This window comes from Akebia trifoliata, chromosome 8 (assembly GCF_017979445.1).
Source record: "Akebia trifoliata isolate Shusen 1 chromosome 8, ASM1797944v1, whole genome shotgun sequence".
NCBI lineage: Eukaryota > Viridiplantae > Streptophyta > Magnoliopsida > Ranunculales > Lardizabalaceae > Akebia > Akebia trifoliata.
The window spans coordinates 40,176,677-40,200,636 of NC_141382.1; the positions used below are offsets into that span (position 1 = coordinate 40,176,677).

The 23,960-nt window shown below is 36.5% G+C and overlaps 3 protein-coding genes across 5 annotated transcripts in view; 2 read left to right on the forward strand and 1 right to left on the reverse strand.

Annotated features, from left to right (window-relative positions):
* The window catches only part of GSL10 (glucan synthase-like 10), a 91,073-nt gene extending 89,288 nt beyond the window's left edge, over positions 1–1,785 (forward strand). For both annotated transcript variants that reach the window (XM_086452007.1, XM_086452006.1), the window contains exon 52: positions 1,254–1,785. In XM_086452007.1, coding sequence (XP_086308133.1) covers positions 1,254–1,490 — 237 coding nt within the window. In that variant the 3' untranslated portion in view covers positions 1,491–1,785. The remainder of the gene's footprint in view (positions 1–1,253) is intronic.
* Positions 1,786–5,957: 4,172 nt separating this feature from the next.
* LOC147396805 (uncharacterized) lies at positions 5,958–19,723 on the forward strand. 2 transcript variants are annotated; one of them, XM_086452009.1, is made up of 8 exons: positions 5,958–6,163; positions 6,643–6,675; positions 6,878–6,970; positions 14,318–14,459; positions 15,257–15,560; positions 15,707–15,761; positions 16,992–17,072; positions 19,044–19,723. In XM_086452009.1, exons 1-7 carry the CDS (start codon positions 6,044–6,046, stop codon positions 17,058–17,060), a joined length of 816 nt encoding a protein of 271 aa, XP_086308135.1. In that variant the 5' UTR covers positions 5,958–6,043; the 3' UTR covers positions 17,061–17,072; positions 19,044–19,723. The 2 variants fall into 2 exon arrangements, with proteins under 2 accessions (XP_086308135.1, XP_086308136.1); XM_086452010.1 differs by lacking the exon at positions 19,044–19,723 and adding an exon at positions 17,646–18,587.
* Positions 19,629–22,091, reverse strand: LOC147396806 (pentatricopeptide repeat-containing protein At5g66520-like). The gene is made up of 2 exons (XM_086452008.1): positions 21,028–22,091; positions 19,629–20,945 (listed from the first exon to the last, which is right to left on the reverse strand). The coding sequence occupies exons 1-2, from the start codon at positions 21,715–21,717 to the stop codon at positions 19,746–19,748; spliced, it is 1,890 nt and encodes a 629-aa protein (XP_086308134.1). The 5' UTR covers positions 21,718–22,091; the 3' UTR covers positions 19,629–19,745.
* Between the last annotated feature and the right edge of the window lie 1,869 nt (positions 22,092–23,960).

The window sequence follows — 23,960 nt, forward strand, 5'->3', positions numbered from 1 at the left end:
GGTGAGAAACACTAAAGAGTCTGCTCAAAACACCAAAGTCAAGACTGACTCTTACAGCTGCGAAGAGGTTTTCATATGGAAAGGAAATGAAGAAACACATTCAGACCATGAGGATCATGTGACATTTTCCCTTCCAGATTCAGTAATTACTTCAGCATTCTATATCCCATGGTCCAATGCACCGTTCCCGTTTGTCCAAGAAATTATTCAATGCCTTGAAGTGTTGTGCCCACACTAGTGTCAGTCCAGGTCCCCAGGCCCGGCCTTATTCATGCAAAAAAAAAAATTAATGAAAAGGAATTCTTCCCATTGTATCTTTGATATTTTTGTTTTTTGAAACATTGAAACATTACAAGATTTTGAACCTTGGCTACATTTAGTTCGTCAATGATCCATTTGGGATGAAATTTGCCGTAGCTAGGATTATGAGTTTCAGTTCAGCTATTTAAAATTTGAAGTCAACCGGTATAGGCTTGGATTTTGTTTAGGTTTTCAGGACTTCTGAAAATTTGGTCAGGGAAGTTGATCTCTGATTTTGACCCATAGTTGAATTCGAGGTCTTTGCTGCATAACCTATTACGTGGGTAAAAGTTCAATTTCATCTAATTAGATTTGATAGGCTATTCATGGTTTAGGTGTTTTTTTCTTTTTCTGGCTAGGCAAGCAAAGGGTGGTTATAGTCAACGTGAAGGTGGGTTCAATGAGATTTGAACCTAGGTTGTGGGATCAATACTCCACACACCTTCACGAACTTAGCTAAGTTGGAACCTTTGAGGTACTCCAAATTCCAAAACATATTCGAGGATATTCTTCCAAAAATTTGAACCACTGAGTGTATCCCCACTTTTTCTATCTGCCATGTTGAAGACTGAAAATTGAGAAGATTCAAGACTAGGAAAGTTTCTGACTCTGTGAAATAGGTTTGTTGGTTTTCTCTTCCATGCTAATCCAGCAGAAGATGAAACTTGTTGATTACTCTTTACTTAATACTACTCTGGCCATTTCTATTGAGAAATGTAAGAAGGGTCCACTAACTGAAATCACACAAAATATGATCTAGGCTATGATCTCTTCATATTTATCATAAACCCGCAATTTATTTGCAGAACTGTGCGGGGAATGAATCTAACTGGATCAACTCAGTGATGTCGTGGCCAATTTCGTTGTCTTTGTTATAAAAAATAAAAAAAAATTTAATTTCTCGGAACAGCTATTGTTCTTTCATTTAACATGAAGTGGTTCTGTGGTTTCAGATTGCTGCAGCTTGGAAGCCTGTGATGAAGAAGCTGGGGTTATGGAAATCCATCCGTTCAATTGCCCGTCTCTATGATGCTGGGATGGGGATGCTCATTTTCATCCCTATTGCTATTTGCTCATGGTTCCCTTTTGTGTCGACATTCCAGACCCGTCTCATGTTCAACCAGGCATTCAGCCGTGGGTTAGAGATCTCTCTCATCCTTGCAGGAAACAACCCTAATACTGGGATATGACACACCTGTATTACCCGCTAGTTGTCCGTCGTTAGGGTTGTAGATTAACTAATGTAAATTTCTTTTCTTCTCTTTCAAATGTTAGAACTCCCTCTCTAACTAAACACTGGTAATCTATTTGTGAGTTGTGATCAGCATTCATATCAAAGGGGGTAAAACTCAAGACAATTGATCTGATTTCTCTTCATTGAACTGTTACTAATTTTTGGGTCGGAGCATCTGTAAAAAAAAAAAACAAATTTACTTTTATTTTTGATGAGATGAAAATTTACTTTTATTGTAGTGATTTTGTTTATGAGAGCTTCTATTGCCAAACCAATGTTTGCTACCGTCACCCCAAGATGTGTTCTAATTCTTTTGGTGTTGGTATGGTACGTCACATGAATTTTTATTCCTAGCTCTCTTTCAGTGCTTTTCTTTTATTGAAAGGGTTTTGGTAAAAGTATTTACAATATTTATTGCACATTGACTTGTTACATTTGAAGTCTTTTTAATAATATATTTAAAGTGCCTTGCTATAGTGACTTCCAGTAGCATTAACGGTAGGCTTTCCTTGTCTGTAAAAAAAACTTCTATGGTTTTCTGCACACTTTTGTCATCAGAGTAGAGCTAAATTTAAGTGTTAAACTTGTAAATATTCTACGACGAGGAGGAATTTGTATTTCGACTTGTGCACAAGATCTTGTGATTCGTCCTTTTGTCACTTCATGTCACCATTATTTCTTTTGAATTTTCTAGTGCCTAAAAAGGAGCACTTTCCTTCACAATTGAAGATGTAATACATCGTTGAGACAAATATTGAAAGTGGAAGGTTAATACAAGACCTGTCAATCATATGTCAAGACCTGTCAATCGAAGTGAGTGAAGAAAGGCCTTGTAATTTAATTGTTTCATGTTACTTTATTGGTTATACAGTTATTCGTCTCAAAAAGAATGATTATACAATCATATAACTATGTCTTTCAATAATTCCTCAAGATAGGTGCTAGAATTAGAAGAGGATTAAAGGTTAACGTAGGAATTAATCAAATGAACAAGCATCATCAATGATTCTCTCTCAAAAATAAAGAAAAAAAATAAAACTACTTAGGATGGATTATAAGATCACCTAACTTAGGTATGACCAATAGAAAGATATATAGAAATCAAGTAAGATAAATTATTAGATTGTGTAAATCGGACCTTGAGGTATTGTCTTGAGATTTGCATACTACTTGTAAGATGATCCTTGATCGGAGCATCATCGATGAGATCAAACTATATCATTGCATAGATTTCTTTAAATAGATGAGAATCAACTATTGGATCGTTAAAATCGAACTCAAAACAAGCTTGAAAGAGCGATCCGAAATCTCGTCCATCGGAGATAACTTTGTATGTTACTACATGTAGCATACCATAGAAAATTTTATCTCTAATCACCTCAAACTGACTACTTACGTTAGAAACATCATTATTGCAAATCATTACATATGGTCTTGCATGTGTCCAACCTACCTACCATGCTTTCAATCATACTTGTCACGTAAAAATTTAATCCTCTTATTGATATCCACCTCACAATAGCCACCATATCAAATTTTCATTTAAAGACACCATGTCTTTAATTAAGAGACATGTATAGTTAACTCTCATACATCACTCGTAGTTAGAACTTAATTTAACCATGGTTGCTTTAAATTTTTACCAATCACAGTCATCCATTAAGTAAAGTGAAATTCTAACTAACTTAGTTAACTAACTCAATCTTAGCTAGTTTATCTCTACCCATGATTAAATCTCAGCACAATCTTTATGATCTTATGCAAACACTTCTTACAACTTGACCCCCTCCACTTAGTCCATATAACTCCATATTCCCACTTCAACTCATAGTTCTTTCTATTATATAAAAATTAGGTAAATCTCCATGTTTTTACCCTTACATGCATTCTTCATTTCTAAGCATCTCTAGAAACCTCTCATCCCCCTCAGTTACCTCTACAAATCTTTATAACTCAAGTTTTGTGTATATGACTCTTCTAAAGTTCTTCTCTCAACACCATTAAAAAGTTCTAAAAGATTTTTGAAGAAAAATCAACAATCTTGATTTATACTTATTAAGGTAAGTGATTTTCCATTACTACATATTCTTCTATATTTTTCATTTTCTCTTAACAAATTCTTATTTTACACCATCCTTACTTATTAGGTTCTCTATTCACTTAGAAACTATAACATTAACTCTTCTAGGAGAGTTCACCTTCAAGTATTTTTGAAGAGGAACACATACAACCTTAGGTAAGATCTATTAGTAAAGGAAATTTTAGCTAGAATATAAACTATAAACATTTATACTTAATGACGTCTTTTTGTATTTCAACCCAAAAAGAACTCAAGGTAGTGGAACTGGGTACAGAACTGAGACCGAGGAATGAAATTTTTGCGAGATGTGCTTGCGGTTTAAGAAGATGTGTGCTTTCTCACCCTAGGTAGATTACCCGGCATGTTTCTAAAATATTTGTATTACTAATTTTAAACTAATACTTTTCAAAATCTAAAATATTCGGGATATCTTCTAAATAAAACGCATATATTATTTTAGTATAATTGATGAGTCAAGGTTCGTGAAATTACCTTATGAGTAATTCCTTGGCTCTTCCAAAAATGAGGAATTACCTAAGATGTCGATGAATTTCACTTATTCCTTGGTAGTATGGGATGCCTTGGAGACGATCAATCCCAACGAAGTCTAGGAAGTACTGGTTATATCTTTTCCGATAAACCTTGATTTTGATTGTAAAGAGGTTGAGGTTAGTAGCTAGAGAGATTTGAGATTGCACGTATGCCTGGTAGGGATTAAAAGTGAGGTTCACACTTGGTTTAGACATGAATCCATCCTAAACTATAGTCATCGAATGGTTGATTGCCATAAGATTTAATTGGATCATTGATTCTATTGTCAAATGGCAACCTGGGCAGAAAAAATGGCATATTACGAACTATCCCACGTTCTCCATGGGAGTCAATGGTTACCACACTAGATTGAAAAATCATGACAAGTGAAAACACTCGGCCCGTATTAAAAGGCCAATAATGTTAGGAATCTCTCATTGGTAAATTAATGGGACCCTAGTTCTGTTCTACACCAGTACATAGTAGAACTCTAAATGATTGAAAGGGCAATTTTGATTGGAAGATCAGACACAAACTTGGACCTATTAGACATACCCCTCATCTTATGTATTGTAATATGATATTGTATGCATATTTATTATGTCATTATATAATTATAACTGAACTAAAATCAATTGATTATTATTGCAATGTTTTAAATATGCGACTATCATGAGATTTACTTCCTTTCTTTTATTAGTAGATGCATTTAAACATAGTTAGATATAATTCTCGATTTATGCATCATGATTTTCATAAATAAAATTTATTTCACACACCGTATTTTAAAGACACAAAACTTATAAATTAGATTATTTTCTCACCCCTGGGTGACTAACTTAGGGTTAGTTGATACGTGCTAAGTGATTTTGTCATTCATACTATTTTTTTTCACCTTTCAGATTTTCCTATAAAGAACTTCTTCTTGGTGGAGAAGTACGTTGAGGATGAGTCATATTGGGAACCAAAGTTAGAGTTGTACTACGAGTCAGACCTTGATGCAAAGGTTGTGCCTTGAGGAGCATTTGTTTGCCGCTGCTACAATTTGCTTTTCTCAATAGTATATCTTTTATTAGATGTTGAGATGTCTTTGGCTTATTTATGTATATTGTCCTTCGGGACGTACTTTGTTTCATACTTTTATTATATCCTATGTACTACTCATTTGTTATTGTTATGATATATTATGTCACTGAACATCTTTATATGATAGTATCACCTATGATTTAAATAAAATTATTATGTTACTAACTCTTAGCTTATGGAATAATTAATTCCTTCTATTGCTAAGTAATTTAAAATTTCTTTGAATAGAAAGGCCTTTGAGTTATCTCAACTCTTAACCCATACCTTGGGAATCATAGGAGTTCTAGTATGTGGTATCTAGACCAATAAACTTCAGGTATTAACAGATCTCTCCCTTGCATAGTATTGAAATTTATGCTCAAGTTTCAGATTTTGGACATGGTCGAGTATCCCCAATCATGTTGCCGAGTCGATGTATAGTCAAATTTCAGGCATGACATGCTATTGGCACCCCAACTAAAATTAAAGTAAATAATGTATTAGAATCAGAATTTTGCTATAAGTTGTATATGTTTATTAAAATTTCTCTTTAAAAAATAAGTCAACTGTTGAAATTGCTTTGTTAATTGTAATACTGAAATAACAACAACTTGAATCCACCTTTTGTAATGTTTTGAATGGTGGGTTTTTATCTTTAATTAGGATCTAATAAATAATCAAAGAACTTGGAGTGTAATAAGTAAAAGTTGGAGTGCCAATAGCAGCTGTACAAAAAACAGGGGTGACCCGAGTTCTTCTGGAGTGGACGCTCATTTCTTAGGGCCCTTCTAACCTTTTGTGATCTTTCTCTCTCTCTCTCTCTTTGAGCAAATATGAGTGGTACAGCCATGAAAGCTGTCTCCTTGAACTTGAACAACAACATCTACCTGAGAGCTGCATTTTTTCATTCGACTCCTGTTTCCGAGCGGAAGAGGCGGACTCATTGGGATTTTGTCAGTTTTCTTTTTCTTCCCCTCTTTCTTTCTTTCAATGAAATTTTCTTTTTGGGTTCTGGATTTTGATGTATATACATATATTTTTTGAAGGAAGAAATAAGAATCCAAATCCACATTTATCATTATTTTACCCTTGAATTGGTTCCTCTTAATAAAAAATTATAACTTGTTTTTGATAACCAACAAAGAAAAAATCATAAATTGCAATTGCAATCCCTGATTATAACTTGAAGAGGTTACTCTCAGTCAAATATTATAACTTGCAATTTCAATCCCTAATTATCACACAAAATAAATAGGGAATTTCAATAATGAAACTAGATAATAGATTGGTTTTTATAAAGGAGATTGATTAAGCCTTCATAATCTTTGAGCTGATTGTCTGTATAGTCTTATTTTCCTTAGTTATTTATCATTTTGTATTACAAACAAAATTAATCAAAAGCATGTAACCTTTTTTTTTTTTTTTTTTGCAGGGTGGAGGAGGTGCTTCTAGAAATTCATCAAAGGTTGAATCTTTCTTTTTTTTTTTTTAAGGATTTCCTTCCTTTAACTCTCTTCCATTTGACAAGAATGAAACATTTATTGAAATTCATTTGCCTTAAATAAAATAAAGAAAAATCTATATGAAATTCATTTCTTCTTATTTAATAAATTAATGCCTTAAGTTAACGACAAATTCATGCTTGCTTGGAACTGGTTTATTTGCAGAGTTTTAACAATTATTCGAAAAGATTCAGGAAGATACATTCTAAACAGACGTTGTTGCGCAATGTCAGTGCTTATGCGGAGTCCTTATTTCAGGTTTTCATGTACTACCTTGTGAACTTTATATTTCAATGTTTTTCCAAGCATAAAGTCTTATTTGAAAAAAACAAAAAACAAATAAAGATAGACAACAATGCCTTCTTGGTCAAGATGACCTACTTAATCTCTTTCATCCTCTTTTACTGTACGAAATGCTTAAAAAGTACATAATGCCAATTTGATTATATTATGTTTACTTAAAATATGAAGTTAGGTCCAGCTGATCATGAGTTAGAAATGAACCTTATCATGGTTCTTTACGTCATATTCTTAGCTGAATTCTCTAAGGCAAATTGGTCCATATTGTTTCCACTTTGTATTCCTTCTAGACTAGTGTAAATCCAAGGTGTTGTCACCTGCAACATCTTCTTGAATCTACAGTAAAACTTTATTTGTAGGATAGTGTTAAAATCCTATTTGTTTCTCATGAAGAAAGCCCAGCTACTTTTAGTATACTAACCAATGCTATTAAAGGAGTCTCCGAGTCAAGGCAAGGTTCTCAAAAAACACCTTGAGACTTTAAAGAATGGCCATTTTCATCAATGGCTTACATTTTATTTAAGAAATATTGAAAAGGGTTATCCCTTAAAGGAGGCACACCCAATTTTTTTTCTCATTTTGACTAAAGCGTACACCTTATGGGGCAATACAGTCAAATGGGGCATGTTATCAATTTGGAAACAAATAGGGGTATCTCTAGTATTCAGCAAAACTTCAATCATCCAAGAAAAAATGGGGGGTCTATGTGTGTTGGGGGTGGGGGGAGGGGGGTGACTTGAGGGGAAAACCCAGTCAAAGGGGGCATGCTAACAGTTTGAAAACACAGGGGTGTCTTAAATAATCACCAAATTGAGGGGTGATTTAGAAATTCAAAAAATTAATTTGGAAAGAGGGGGGGTGGGACTTGAGGGGAAAACCCAGTCAAAGGGGGCATGCTAGCAGTTTGAAAACACAGGGGTGTCTTAAATAATCACCAAATTGAGGGGTGATTTAGAAACTCATAAAATTAATTATAATGTGTTAAAATTATAGTTAAAAGTTGAGAGAAAAGATTATTTGATTAATTAGCCCTAATTAGGCTTTAAAGTGTTTACATAATCTAAGTAGGTAAAAAGACCAAAAAGGACATCTAGACTTATTTCAACACTCCCCCTCAAGTTGGTGCGTGGATATCAATAACGCCCAACTTGGATAGGATGCCTTCAAAGGTGGTTTTGCTAACACCTTTGGTAAGAACATCAGCGAGTTGTTGAGATGTAGGAATAAAAGGAGTACAAATTTGTCCAGAAACAATTTTTTCTCTGATGAAATGACGATCAACTTCGATATGCTTCGTTCTGTTATGCTAAACCGGATTTGCCGCTATGTTAATAGCTGATTTATTATCGCAATATAATAAGAATGAGACTGGCACAAGAAGACACAAGTCAGCTAATAAGATCTTGAGCTACAACAACTCACACACTTCAAATGTCATAGCTCTGTATTCTGACTCAGCACTCGACTGAGAAACCACATCCTATTTCTTACTGCGCCATGTTACCAAATTGCCACCAACTTTAGTACAATATGCAGAAGTGGACCGTCTATCAGTCACTGAACCAGCATAATCTGCATCTGTCCATGCCTCAATACAAAGATGACCATGATTACTGAACAAAATACCTCGACCAGGACATCCCTTAAGATATCTAAGAATACGATAAACTGCAGTAAGATGAGATGTTCGAGGTGAGTGCATAAACTGACTTACAACACTGACAGCATAGGCAATGTCATGACGAGTCATAGAAAAATAGATCAATTTTCCTACAAGACGTTGATACTAACCAATATCCGACACACACTCCCCCTCAGAATCAGCCAACCTATGATTCTACTCAATAGGAGTATCAGCGGGACGAGAACCAAGCTGACCAGAGTCATTCAGTAAATCCAAGACATACTTGCGTTGAGAAATAAATATACCAGACCGGGACCGCACAACCTCAATACCCAGAAAATAGCGAAGATTACCAAGGTCCTTAATCTCAAATTGACGGCCTAAGTAAGTTTTTACTTCGGTAATGCCATCATCATCATTTCCAATAAGAATAATATCATCTACATAAACAATCAGCGCAACAGTTTACCCTGGGAGTGACGTAAAAACAGAGTGTGATCAACAGAGCTCTGATGGAATCCAAATTGATGCATGGCCGTAGTAAAGTGCTCAGACCATGCGCGGGGGGACTGCTTTAGTCCATAAAGCGAACGACGAAGACAACAAACATGGGTAGGAGAAGCTAATGAAAGAAATATGATAAGTACAAGTGCGCTTACCCTTACGAGTGGTAATAGGAAGATCATCACAGGGAACAGAAAAAGGCGGAGCCGGAGGCGAGGTGGCAAGCTGATCTAGCATAGGAGTGATGGTAGTATCACGTGGACGTCGAGAGTACACCTGTAGGGGAAGAGATGACAAACTGACAGGGGTTGAAAAGGGAGGAACAGGGAATGGAAGAGGAAAGGGTATAGGCAAGGGATCATCAGGAGAGTCTAGGGGAAACCACTCAGATTGAATGCCAACGGACCCATTGTAGTATGGGATATGCTCAAAAAATGAAACATCTCGAGAAATGAAATACCGTCGAGAAAGAGGATGATAACAACGATAACCTTTCTGAGTAAAAAAATAACCCAAAAAAATATACTTTACAGCCTTAGGGTCAAGTTTAGTACGTGTTTCGTCAAGAATTTGAACAAAACAGACGTGCACCCAAATACACGTGGAGACAGGGGAAACACGGGACGATCCGGACAGAGCTGAGAGAGAGGCGTGGCAAACTGAAGAGCCCGGGAGGGGGTTCGATTAATAAGATATACAGCAGTAAGAACGGCATCGGTCCAATAAGATTGTGGCACATTCATACCAATAGAGATGGCACGGGCTAATTCTAGAATATGACATTTTTCCGTTCTAAACGACCATTCTGCTGAGGGGTCTTAACATTAGACATTTGATGCTCAATGCCAGACTCTAAACAAAGTTTTAAAACTTCATTATAGGTGTACTCAGTTCCATGATCAGAACAGAAGGTTTTGACTGTATGACCGAACTGGGTTTGGACCATAGCAAGAAATTGTTTGAAGATCCCTTCACTCTTGTGTTTCATAAGATAAACCCAAGTAGTACAACTATGATCATCGATAAATAAAATAAAATATCGAAAACCAAGAGTGGATACAACTGGGGAAGGATCCCACACATCTGAATGAATTAAGTCAAACAAAGCAAGTGCAGTAGTATTCATACTAACAGGATAAGACGAACGCACATGTTTAACTAATTGGCAAGTTTCACAAGAAAAATCAAGCAACTTGTTATTATTAAATAAAGTAGGGAACATGTGTTTCAAATAACCAAATAAATATAGCCTAAGCGTAGGTGCCACCGCATTACAAGAGCCTTATTAGATTGACTACTACTACTGAGTTGAAAAACAGAATGGGTACTAGGTAAACCGGGTACGTACAAGAGATATAATCCATTCACTTCACGTCTAGTTCCAATCGTCCTCTTCGACCCCAGATCCTGAAAGACACAATGAGAGGGATAAAAGGTTATACTGCAGTTCAAATTTTTAGTAAGACTACTGACAAATATAAGGTTAGTAGTAAGTTAAGGAACATGAAGTGTGTTATGTAGGGATAACGAAGATGTAACAGGAAAATGACCTTGACCAGCTATAGAAGACAAAGAACCATCGGCCAGGCGAACCTTGCGATGAACAGAACAAACACTATAAGTTTGAAAAAAAGAAGACGTATCGGTCATGTTATCCGAGGCACCAGATTCAATGATCCATGGTAAGGAAATGGTGGAAACACTGTGTGCAGATGCAAAGGTACCTTAGTGAGCGAAGGTAAATACCGACTGAGATGAGGTCTCCATTTGATTGAAGAATTTCCTGAACTTGTCAAGCTCGACTTGGGATAGAGATACCGACTCCAATGAGGAAGTAGGAGCTAAAGAATGTGCTAAATCAGTTGTCTGCTGAGAGACTACATGAGCTGAAGATCGTTGAGACTGTTGGCGGTTCTAATTAAGACGACCATGAAGTACATAACAACGAGCCTTCACATGACCCAACTTTCCACAATGATCACACTTATGTCGCTGACGAGTAGGCAGAGATCCACCAGAGGGCTGTGGAGAAGGTAGGAGAGCAAGCTTAGCGGAATGATCTCCTAAAGAAAGAGGTAGGACAGCGGCACGGCGACTCTCATCAGCCAAGACATAAGAATACGCAGTCTGGAGGGACGGAAAATGATCCATACCCAATAAATGAACTCTCGCATTCTCAAACTCATCCCGGAGACCTGCTAGAAACTGAAAAACCCGATTCTTGTCCAGAATTGACGCATACAATGTTTCATCAAGAGGGTCCTTCCAAGCGTAGTACGAGGAATAAAATGTCAACTCTTCCCACCGAGCACGTAGTTGTGATATATAGGTAGTAACAGAAGAGTCACTTTGCGAGAGACAAGAAATCTCACGCTCTAGATTAAAAATCCGGACATTGTTTTGTCGTTGTGAGTAAATACTCTTTGCGGAATCCCATATCTGTTTTGTTATCGAGGAGAACATAAAACCAACTGCAATGTGTGGTTGCATAGATGAGACCAGCGAAGAACGAACCATAGAATCATTAGCAAACCATTGGGAGTAAGAACTGTCGGTCTGTGTAGGTTGTTTGTTTGCCCCTTTGAGGTAACCGATCTTCCCTTTTCCACCAATGAACATTTCAACCAATCGTGCCCAAAGAAGATAGTTAGGACCATCTAATTTCACAGTAGTGATTTGAATGCCAGGAAAGTTGGTTGAATGAGACGGAAAACCACTCGATCCATTATTAGTACCAGTGATCGAGGAAGAGGATGACTCAGAGGTCATCAAATAATCCGAGTACTTTGGATTGAAGAGAGTTCAAGAAGATGAGGGCACAACTCCCTATGATAAAGTGATCGCAGCACCCCTAAAGGTGACAATGCATGATCAAAAGGGCTGTAAGGGCTGATTAAGCACTGTTGTGGGTGACCCAAGTAATCATTACCGCAAGTATAGGTAATCAATGTGCAAGATAAGTGGGAGAACAACCTCAAACAACACCTGATGTGATCGAAAAACTTCGTAGGTGTTCAAAAAAAACTACCGGCACCTTCATATAACCACTACGGGAATCAAAAAATTAAAAACACAGCCACCTGCTGTGTTGCACAGGTCAGAACAACACCTTCCTAGTGTCATCTGCTGAAGATTCAACTACTTGCTATAGTTGTAAGGCTCAGACATCCACCAGCTGTGTTGCACGAAGCAGAACAGCCACCTGCTGTGTTAAAAGAACTTCAACAAATCACCTGCTGTGATTGCAAATGTCCAGACTGCCACCAGGAGTGTCGCACGACCTCACTACAGCCACCAGGGGTGTTGCACGACTGAGATGCAGCCACCTTAGGTGTCGCAAGCCCTAAACAGCATCGTTGCTGTGAGTATAGCATGATCGCAGGCTTTGAACCACGTTAACTTCCTATCGCATGGGGTTTGCAGCAACAAAGAACCCCCGTAGGGGTGATATGGGTTGAAGACGAATGCTGTGGAGTTTTTTTTTTTAAGGAGGGAGTGAGTCGATTGAGTTTGTAGTGGAAGAAGAAGAAGTTCGACAGAGTTTCAGATCGCAGGCTCTGATACCAAGTTAAAAGTTGAGAGAAAAGATTATTTGATTAATTAGCCCTAATTGGGCTTTAAAGTGTTTACATAATCTAAGTAGGTAAAAAGACCAAAAAGGACATCTAGACTTATTTCAACAATTATGAACTGTCTTGAATCTGCCTTTCATTATTTAAGTTTGTAAACTTTCCTAGTTTTATATTATTATTCTATATGTGCCTTGCTTCACTCAAGTGTGTGCCTTGCACCTTAGGTGCTAAGGAGGCCTTAGCGACTTCAGTGTGTTCTGCACTCTTAACTACACAGAGTCCAATATTTCATAAAGGTGGTACCAAATGGTCCAAAAGTGTAGTCTCTAGACTTTTTGGCCTTTATTTTAAAATTTATCAATGCAATATTCTGTTAATATTTTACTACTTTTATAAAATAAAATACTTCAAACCATGGATTCCATGTATTTGGCCATTTCATTGTGGGATCTGTTGAACTCACAAATGTAGCCTACCTCGTCAACCAAACCATATCTACAACTGTGTTTACTATTGAGCTTTGAATTCTCATCCAAAACTGCCTCCAATGGCTTCAACGGGCACCAGCTTGTGTAGCTTTGAGAAGTTTTGCATCTCATCTTAAAGATTACGATGGATCTCTAGTAGAGCCATTTGTAATTGATATTAGCAACATCAGTCCAGAGCTAAGGTGTTCCATTTCTCTCAGTTTGAATTTGACCTGAAAAGAATTGAGCAAGCACCCAACGATCGCTTAACAAAAGAACAAAACACAAATTATCCAAAACCCAATTTTGGAAATTGTCATAGGATTTCCTTGAAACTTGCTATTGGTTGAAGTAATTCAGTTGGATCTTGAACACCATGGACCAGGGTTTTTTTTTTTTATCGGTAAGAGCAGATTTCATTAAAAGTGGTCGAGGTGACCAACAAAGATTACAGAACGAAAGCCAACAAAATCAAGGAAGTCTACAAATTGACTCCCATCTACCCATAAAGTCCTCAAAGAAGACACCTTTGAATTCATCTACCCATAAAGTCCTTGGTGAGTGTATATTTTCCTCCACTCTCAGATGAGTCATACCCCAGTTAAGCCCCGTGACCCTCTTATATTCATAGTTCTCCCCTTCTCCAACAGATCAGTCTTTTGGAGTAGTTGGTTGGTTAACAGTCCTCAAAGATTGTACGGAAGGGAAAAAAGGTGGGAGAATGGGAATCAGATGTGGTCAAGCACCATCGAACAGACAGAAAACTTTCTTTAATTTTAGCAGAGAAAATGGGAGAACACAACTCACTGATTTGTTTTCCAAGTTAGTTACTTAAGGCCATCCTTTTAGTTTGGTCCACTTTGACCCAATATTTTCAAATTTTCTCTATTTCAACTTTTATGATTTGATAATTTCTCTCCAACTTCAATCTAAACATTAATTTTCTTGGTAACATAGGTGTGTTCAATATATGTAATTACCGGTTGAAGATCCTAATTTGGAATCAAATTCTCATACTAATTTAGTTTCCTATTCATTGTTCATCCATTCCCACACATGGTTGCTACAACTTGCAACCAATTGTTCATGTTGGATAGATTTCTAACCATGTTCTATGATCTTTTTCCCGAGATTTCAGAGCTGGCAGGATGATGATGATTTTAAAGACCCATCTTCTAGTAGAGGTGCCTCGTGGTTTAAGAGACAATATTGGACGAGAGGAACAAAATGGAATGGCTCTGGTTCTCATGAACCTCAGTGGGAAACTTATAGGCGCAGAGGTAAGGTCACCTGTTTTTTCAACCATTTTATAAATCTGCCTCTTTGCTCTAGAGTATGCTTTGCTGGCATATCTATACATAAGATTCAGTGCTTGTGGAGTATGCCTTTTGACAGTTTCCACCTTAGAGACAAAGTCGGGGTTTGAGAATAATTCGGCAAGAGAAGGAAAGGTTCGGAAAAAGTCAGGAAAACATTGAATAAATAAAAACAAAATTTTAAGAATAAAAATGTATAAAAAATAAATAAAGGATATATTAAATGATAAAATAACATCTTAAAATGCTAAAATAAACATAATCCGTCTTTTTTCAACAAAAAAAAAAAAAAAACATCGATTAAATCACCATTAATCATGATTTTTTGAAAGCTAAAAGATTTTTTCAAAAACTTCACGTTTTTTTGTAAAACCCATGATTTAATCGACAACTAATAAAATCGTGATTTAATCCCCATTTTTTCAAAAAAATCACTGATTTTTGTTACTATGGTTTCCACCATCATCTCCTAAATCAAGAGTAGACCTTAGTGGATGATTGTAACCATTTACTGTACACTCTCCTGGTCAGGAAAAATAGCATTTGGCTAAATAGTTATTTTGGTTGGATGGTTATGAATATATGATCATCTGATTTCTATTGATTTTTAATGTAGCAGAGGTCCCAAATGTGACCCTCAGATTGGTTAGTCCCACTCTCATATGTGCCACCATGTGCATGTAAATGTCATTCATTGTAGAATACCAGATTTTCTTTCTGGGATTTGCATCACATGCCTATGTCTTATTACTGTTGTTCAGGAAAAGAGGGTTTTCAATTCTGCTACGTTGATGATGAAGACGTAGAGACCATATTTCGATCTGCGTTCGGTGGGGAGCGATGCTCCTATTGGTCCTTCATTAATGATGATTATTCTCATTGGAGGAGCTCGTCAAACCACTCTAGAAATAGTAGGAGCTCTTGGAATTGGAGATACAGGTTTGAAGATGATTACAACACCAATGAAGATTACAACGATAGCTCTGAATCAGACTTAGCTTCTGATCGAATTATCCTTGGATTGAGTCCTTCTGGTCCTCTGAAACTCGATGATATCAAAACCGCGTAAGTTCTTTCAAAACCATCTTGCTAACAGCACTCGTTGCCTTGGAGTCCTTAATGTTCTTCCGTTGTATTAGCCATTTTGAGGTCCTATAGGGACAGCTAAGTAACATGTTTAGTTTTGCCAATGTCTTACCTTTTTTTTTCAGATATCGAGCGTGTGCCCTGAAATGGCATCCAGACCGTCATCATGGTTCTTCCAAGGTATCTTAAATTTTCTTTTCATTAATTACTTCTTTCTTAGTAGGCTCTTTCCCTTTCATCTTTATGAGTGATATTAGCTATTTTCGTGGGAATGACAGAGAGAAAAAGTAGACTTAGATATTTCCATTGTTGACATTGTTAACTTTTAGAGCTTATATTGCCACATCATTTTTTAGTAACAATCCAATGAAATTATATCACTCCATAAAAGGAGTTTTGAAAAAAATAAAATAGAAAAACATGGGGTTGGGGAGGAAGAAATGAGTTGCTGCAATGGCAATCCAGAAAAAGGCAACCTTCGATTTCTTCCTCATGACCGTCTCCCATATCATGTTCCTTTAAACCTTGACGAGCTTTCTCATTTGAAGTAGAACCCAGAAAGTGTGAGCATGCTAAGTTGGTTAAAGTCTGTGAGCGTTGATACCATGACCTGGGTTCAAAACCCACATCCACCTACTAATTACCGACTATAGATCTCGCTTGCCTAGCAAAAAAATAATAAACTTAAATAGCTTGGAGAATAATAAATGGGAAAGGGGTGCAATCATGAAAAAGTAGAGTGGTTATTTGCACCTATCATTATCCACATCATTCATCCTCAAAGACTTATCCCAAAGATTTGGGACCAACTAAATGAATCATATTGCTCCATTCCACTGTGTCCAAAGCCACATCTTCTATTATTAGAAGTGTTCATATTTGTTTTCATTATCTCCATTAATGTTCTTTGGATCTACTCTCTCTCTTAGAAACCTTCAACTTGAATATCTCTTCTAACTGAAGTGCCAACTTAGCTAAGTGATAAGACATGTGGAGTGTTGTTCCCACATCCTAGGTTCAAACTCCCTGGAACCCAACTTCATTTGCTAACTACTAACCTTATACCTATAAATATCTTCTAACTGGGGTTGTAATCAATCTTTGTTGAACATGTCCAAACCATCTCAATTGGCTCTCTCTTAGTTTATCATCTTATGGAGCCAATTTCTAATTTTATCTTTCCTAGTTTTTCTACTCATCCATTTAAATATCCTCATCTTTGCTACACACAATTTATTAATATGATGCTTCTTGACAGCCCAACGTTACACTACTATGCTCCATAAAAGATAGCTGGTCATAAAAGTTGGTGTGGCAATATAAGATCTCTTATTTCAGTCTTACTGATTTTCAAAGTGAAAACAGATGGATTTGTGACCAAAAAAATTAACTAGTTGATCAAATGAACAGGCTGTTGCAGAGGAAAAATTCAAGCTTTGCAGTGCGGCATATACATCTTTATGCGACAAGCTGGAATAAAGATCCCCCAAAGTCAGTATCAACCAAAGATCCATTTCTTTAACTCAACATAAGCTTCTTTTGCACGCATTTCCAATCAAATTATGCACTCAGTTCAGATGGTGATTCTGGACTTTAAAAAATCATACATGGGATGGCATAATTTATTCTCTATGGTAAAATTCCAATCACCCTTGCATGATAGCGAAAAATGTCATTTTAAAATTTCAACCGAGGCGAACTTTGTTTACTTCTATTTATTTTTCGCTTGAGGATGTGCAAAAAGTAATTTATTTGATGCCAATAGTGTTTCCTTTTTACTTTTTATTTTTTATTTTTTATTTTTTGCAATAATTTTCAGAATTTTGATCCTTATTTGCACAACTATGTGCTGTTGTACCCTCACAAAAATGGTTGTCATCATATGCATACTGCTGAAACTTTGCTTAAAGCACTGTATATTTTTCTTGAATTTATCTTTGATATTTGGATGATTTGTACAAGCAAAGACATGCTTTTCTATTTTTCGGAAATATGTTAAACACAGTTGAATTATCCAAATCAAGATTGAAATGGGTTTATCATAATAGTGTGCCTGGTCTCTAGTGTTACAGGGTGGCCCCTGAGGGATGATTTGAACTCAAGACCTCCACTTTCTGAGGTGTGATCTTGCCATCTCACCAACCCTTTGGAGTTAAATTTTGGCGTTAAGATTACTAATTGTTCTTCGTAAGAATTAATTAGTTAATCAATTTTCTGTCATTTCATCTTCCAAGTCTAATAAGAAAAGAAATTTTGATTTTAAGGGGGCAAAAAAGTACAGGGTTAATCAAATAAATCAAAGCTTTCATCATAAAGTTAGAAATGTGTGGAATCGACCGATTTTGAACAAAATTTCAATGTTTCTTGGCAAAATGTTGAAGATGGGCATGTTTTTCAGTTGAGTCATGCTGGAGTGACCGCAGGCTGGAACCTCATATTGCACTTGTTGATGTGAAAGTGGATAGGAACCATTGATGTTTTTCACTCGTATCTCGATGAAAATCATTTATGATTCCCATGCAATAGGCTGAGGTCACTTGAGCATTTTTGTTTTCTGTTTTTGGTCATTTTAAAGTTAGTCTGCTCATCAAAGACCATGATCAAGGGACAGTAATGCTTTCCACAACAGAAAATAGATCTTATGGAATATGCTTCCTTCGGCTATTGCTTGGGGGGTCTGGAACGAAAGAAAACAACAGAGTAGTACCTTCCATACGATTTTCTTGGAGATCTTGGGGTTTTTTTATACCTTTGGTCAAGGCACAGCATAGAGTTCTCGGGAACTACTTTTGAAGATTTTATTTTGAGATAGCACTCTTTATGTAATTACTAACTCTGTAGTTTTCTTTCCTTTAGTGCTATTTGTGAGGCTTTCTCGGCCTCCTTATTTTTTTTTTTTTGTCCTCTTTGATCAATATATTATACTTCTCAAAAAAAAAAAAAGACCATGATCAAGGGGTGTGTCAATGGTTTAAACCTTCACTCCCCAGGCTTTGGTTAATATTAAAGATACCCATGTTTTCAAAATAATGATATGCCTTCTTGAACTAGGTCTTCTTTTGAGATTAATATAAATGCTCGTTACAAAAATATCTTTTACAAATCGGATTTGTTCTAGAGTGGTGAACCTGAAACCAGATTTGTTCCTACTAGACTGAACCACTAATCGGTACCCTTCTCAATTGAATAACCGACTTATAATATCATTTGATCTATACAGTTATTTTGATATTGTTGAGCAATAGTATCCATACTTTATCAAGGAGATTATCTTATAATTATGTTTAATTATAGTTACATAACCACATAGAAAGAATAAAATGGTATTTTGGTCTTGTTAACGCAAATATTTGGAATTGGTTAAATGAATCCTATTCCTCCATTCCACTCTATCCAAACTAAGTCTTTTATTATTATTGAGAGTGACTTCATCTTTAATATGTGTTTTTATGTTCTCCATAGAGAGTTAAATCGACACAAGGATTCATATCAGACCTCGATCAAGATGTACTGTTTTGATTCATCGAGGAGCGTTCTTGGGAAACATGGTCGGAGGGAGACTCAGAACAGTTGGGATAGTGTTCCAAGATGCAATTCTCAGATGATAGGGAAATTGACATGGGAATAACACTTCGAGACATGCATGTCTAATTCAAGGAAAGGGCATTGTGAAACGTGTGCTACCACCAGCGCCCTAATTAAGCAAGAATCCAGGAAGCCCCGTCTAGAATATTAACTAATAAATAAGGCAAAAAAAATACTTCAAATGCTTATAAAAATCCGACTTTGGCATAGGAGAATTTTTGGTGTGAGAACATCAAGGAGCAATCAACACAAAATTCGAGATCATCATCAACCATCCTCTGATCCCTAAGTAGATTCCAGAAACAATATCCATGCCACGTTCTTTTAGGCAATATTTTAAGATTTTCAACTGGAATATTTCTTTCGATGAGGGTTGTAATCGGCATTCATTGAACATGCCCAAATCATCTTAGCCGACTTTTTCTTAGTATAGTTTTATCAGAATAAAATGATGTACCGTGTTTTTTATATTTTTTTTTCTCTTTCCGTAATTGAATTTCCAATGAATGAGGTCAGTGAGAGCTAAGTCAATTAGATCAAATCAATCTGTGACTCCTTGGATATCAACACCTCCATTGTCTACCAGTAATCTTTACAAGAACACATTCCATCTCTGAAATGGTGAAACCTGATCCTATCCCTGACAATAATTTCTCGATTGTAAACCTTAGATATGAACTTTGTTGCCTCATGGCAATCCCCACAAACACGCAAGTTCTTCACTATACGAATCGGTGTTCCGGGTGCTGTGTTGATCAACCCATATGCAATAGCTAACTTCTCACTATGCCTTGATAGAGCTGTCTCCTTGTCTTCCTCGTCATCTATGTCAAGTAAGACTTCTCCTGTTTCCGGGATATACCCGCCAACCTTCAATCTACTACTCATCTCATCCAAAAATGTGTAAATCTGCTTTGTGTGTGGATGGGATCGGTCTCCTACGAGAAACTGATGCAACATCCCATTTAATTCAATCGAACTACAACCCGGAGTCTTCTTCACGCCTCCTACTTCAACCTTCTCCCTTGCAATCTTTGCTTCCTTCCATCTCTGAGAAGCTGAATACATATTAGCTAGTAAGATATGACAACCTACATGGTTAGGATTTAATTCTTTAATAACTTTTCCTATTCTTTCTCCCATTTCGATATCTCTATGTATCCGACATGCCCCAAGTAACGCTCCCCATATGATTGTATCCGGAGCCACAGGCATAGTTAATATGATCTCTTCCGCCTCCTTCAAGAGCCCAGCACGGCCTAGAAGATCCACCAGGCACCCATAATGCTCTATTTCTGGCTCGACACCATAAGAACTTGCCATTGACTTAAAATACCGTTTTCCTTCATCTACCAATTTTCCATGGCTGCAAGCGTTTAACAACGAAACGAAAGTGACTTTGTTTGGAGTTATATTTTTAATCCTCATCTGCTCGAAAAGATTGATCGCTTCCTCCGACTTCCCATGCATGGCAAACCCACCGATCATGGCATTCCAAGGCCAAATTGTTTGTCTACGAGTACTGTCTTCACTGCAAAAAACTTTAAATGCAAATGCTACCTCTCCACATTTCGCATACATGTCAATGAGACTAGCAAGTAAACGGTCGTTCATCTTGATTCGAGCTTTACCTATATAGACATGGATCCATCTTCCTTGATCTAATGCCACTAGATTCGCACAAGCCGCAAGAGCGCCCACCAGAGTGAACTCATTTGGAGCGGGACCCATATTCATCATGTCACGGAAGAGCTCAATAGCCTCCATGAAGCAGCCTGCCTAAAGATTAAACATTGGAGTACTTATCAAAGAATTTGATCCCAAAATCAATCAAAAACCACATGAGTGCAATCTAATATACCTGTACGAAGCCCACGATCAATGTAGTCCAAGAGACAACGTCTCGTTCAGGTATTTCATCGAAGAATTCCCTAGCCCGATGAATATCACCACATCCAACATACCCATTCAGCATCGAATTCCAAGAATACAAATCCCGGTGGATGATGCTCTGATCAAACACCCTCCTTGCCTCATCAACCAATCCCCAATTTTTCGCATACATGTTGATCAAAACATTCGTAACAAACACATTATGATCCAACCCAAGTTTGATTGCATGAACCCAAACTTGTTCACCTTCCGAAACATAACAACACGCTTTAAGAACGAAAACGAAAGTGTATCGGTTGGGAAGAATACGCGAATTTTGGAGTATTGATCGGAAGATAACGAGAGAATTATTAAGAGAGGAATTGGCTTTGATCATGGTGTTGTATATGAAGAGATCAGGTGAAGGAATTTGATCAAAAACGAGATGGGCATACGAGAGAGAAGAAGGGAAGGGTGAGAGAGTAAGGAGTTTAATGAGTCTACTTGCAGGGATGGAGTATAGGATAAGGCCTGTAGTTATCAATTGGGCGTGAGCTTGCTTGATTTGATCCATGGATTTGCAAGACTCGACTAATGTGAGCAGTTGTTGTTGATTTGAATTTTTTAACGGTTTTTTGAATTTTGCTGCCGTTATGAAGGTCGAGTAGCAGCGCTTCATTTTTAATTTGTTTTTTCAAAAAAAAAATCTATGAATTTGGGTACCATCATCAACACATCCTAGTTCATATGGGTACCATCATAGAATATAATTCGATATCACACCTTCGCACCAAGAAAGATTATGAAGCTGAAAAAAAAAATTAGGAATTCAGTTTTAGGGTAAATTTGATGTCCTACCATCACACAAGAAGCATGCAGTTGAAGCCGTCTATTTCTTCTAAATTATTAGGACCCACAGACCTATGAATAATTGGGTTATCTTTTGGTGGACCACACGAATAATATGCTTGATTGGTGATTTATAGACACTAGTTAGATTTGACCATCCATAATATAATAATCAAATTTTACTTTGACTAAACCCTGAGGGGTTGGCTCAATGTCAATTTTGGATCGATAAGCGGTTAATGCCTGTAGGTACTGAACTTGATACCTAGTATGAGCATTAATTCCTCAGGGGCCACCAACAAGGGCATACCCTCACTTACCTGGTGCATGTGATGTGCAGGTGTTGCACGTGCTCTGGGACTCGGACTCGGACCCGATCCCCTGTCTACACGGATACTAGGTTATCAAGAACAAATAGAAATCAAATTTAATGATAAGAAGTCACCAATCAAGCTAATAATTCGTGTATACTCTAGCAAAGTATTAGCAAGTCGATAGGGTTTGTGAGCCCAATTTTTATATATATACCATCATTCTCATTCTTGCCTATCAGCTAATATTTAAAATGGGTCATTTTTTGTTTGAGGTATCAATGTAAGTACAATCATAACCTGCAGTTCTAGTACCAACAAATAATACCACTTTCTTGAAAGAAGCTTGGCTTACTGGTTCATTTCCAATTGATTCTAATAATAAAATAAGTGGAGATTAATCAGGTATCACTTTAAGTGCTGAATGGAGATTAAAAATGAAATAACCCTCATTGTGACACTTATCCAAGTCGATATAAATAAGTGGAGTAAAATTCTATATCTCTTCCTTAGTGGAGTTAAATGATATATCTTTTTTTGGGGAAATTTTATTGACATGCCAAACTACTCTTTAAGTCCTCCAATTTTTTGAGGGCAGCTCTAAAAAAATTTAAAAATAAATTAGGACATTCCCTTTCTAAGGGCACTTCTTTTTAACTTTTAAATTATAATCTTGAACTGTCGTCATCCTCTAATTTGAAACAGTTTCGACTATTCTTGTGACTCTTAACTCCATTAAATCCAACAATTTTGATTAGAATCAGATCTTTCATGTTCTTAGTGATATTCAAAACCCTCATCACAATCTAGACTCAACCTACATTGTTTCTTCACAGTTATATCTATTCATTTGGTCGAGCAGATTTTGAAAAGACATAAGAATTTTTGAGTTAATTCTTCGTTTGGGCATAGAGATTACCAAGTTTCATTCACAACGAAGATAGATTTCAAATTCTTGTTGAAATCCTTTGTAGTAATAAGCAATTTCCTTCAATTTGGGATTTTCTTAATGAGATTAGATATTGTAATGACGAAGGGCATTGTGTCAAGAGTGGACATCCAACATACTTAAAATAATGTCAATGGCTCACATCCGACATAAATTATTCCTAATTTTTATTCACTGTGTCAAGAGTGGATATTCGATATGCGTGAAGTCATGTCAAGGGCTAACATCCTACATTGTAAAACATATGTCAAAAGTATACATTTGACACATTAAAAATGAAGCAAATATGCAACATTGCATTGCATCCATAACTGGTATTTGCATTTATTTCAAAAATCAAATAAAAATGAGTTGTAAAAATCTCATTTTAAGGCATCTTCAAACACTCTAATCGCCTATTTAATTAACAAGGAAAATACAACCTTAGATGGAAGAGAAAGGTTTAAGGATGAGAAGTATGACTTAAACTAAACATTTAAAAAAGTGATTTAAGGATTTCAAAGGATTACCATCAAGGATTTGCAGAAAATTTTCACATTTCTAGAAAATATAGAATTTTCCAATGAGATTCTGACTCCGATTATCGGTGTTGAGCCCTGAAATTTTTGGCATCTTGGTTCACCGGAGAAGACAATGTACAATAGATGGAGGATAAGGAATTTAGAGAGGGATTAGTTCGTGAGGTGCTCTAAAACATTTACCTTTCAAAATTCTTTTTTTAAATTTAGAGGGCCTTGGAGTATTGAAGCATGTCAATGAAATTTCCCTTTTTCGTTATCTGATACGTTAATGACATACAATGAAATATATATA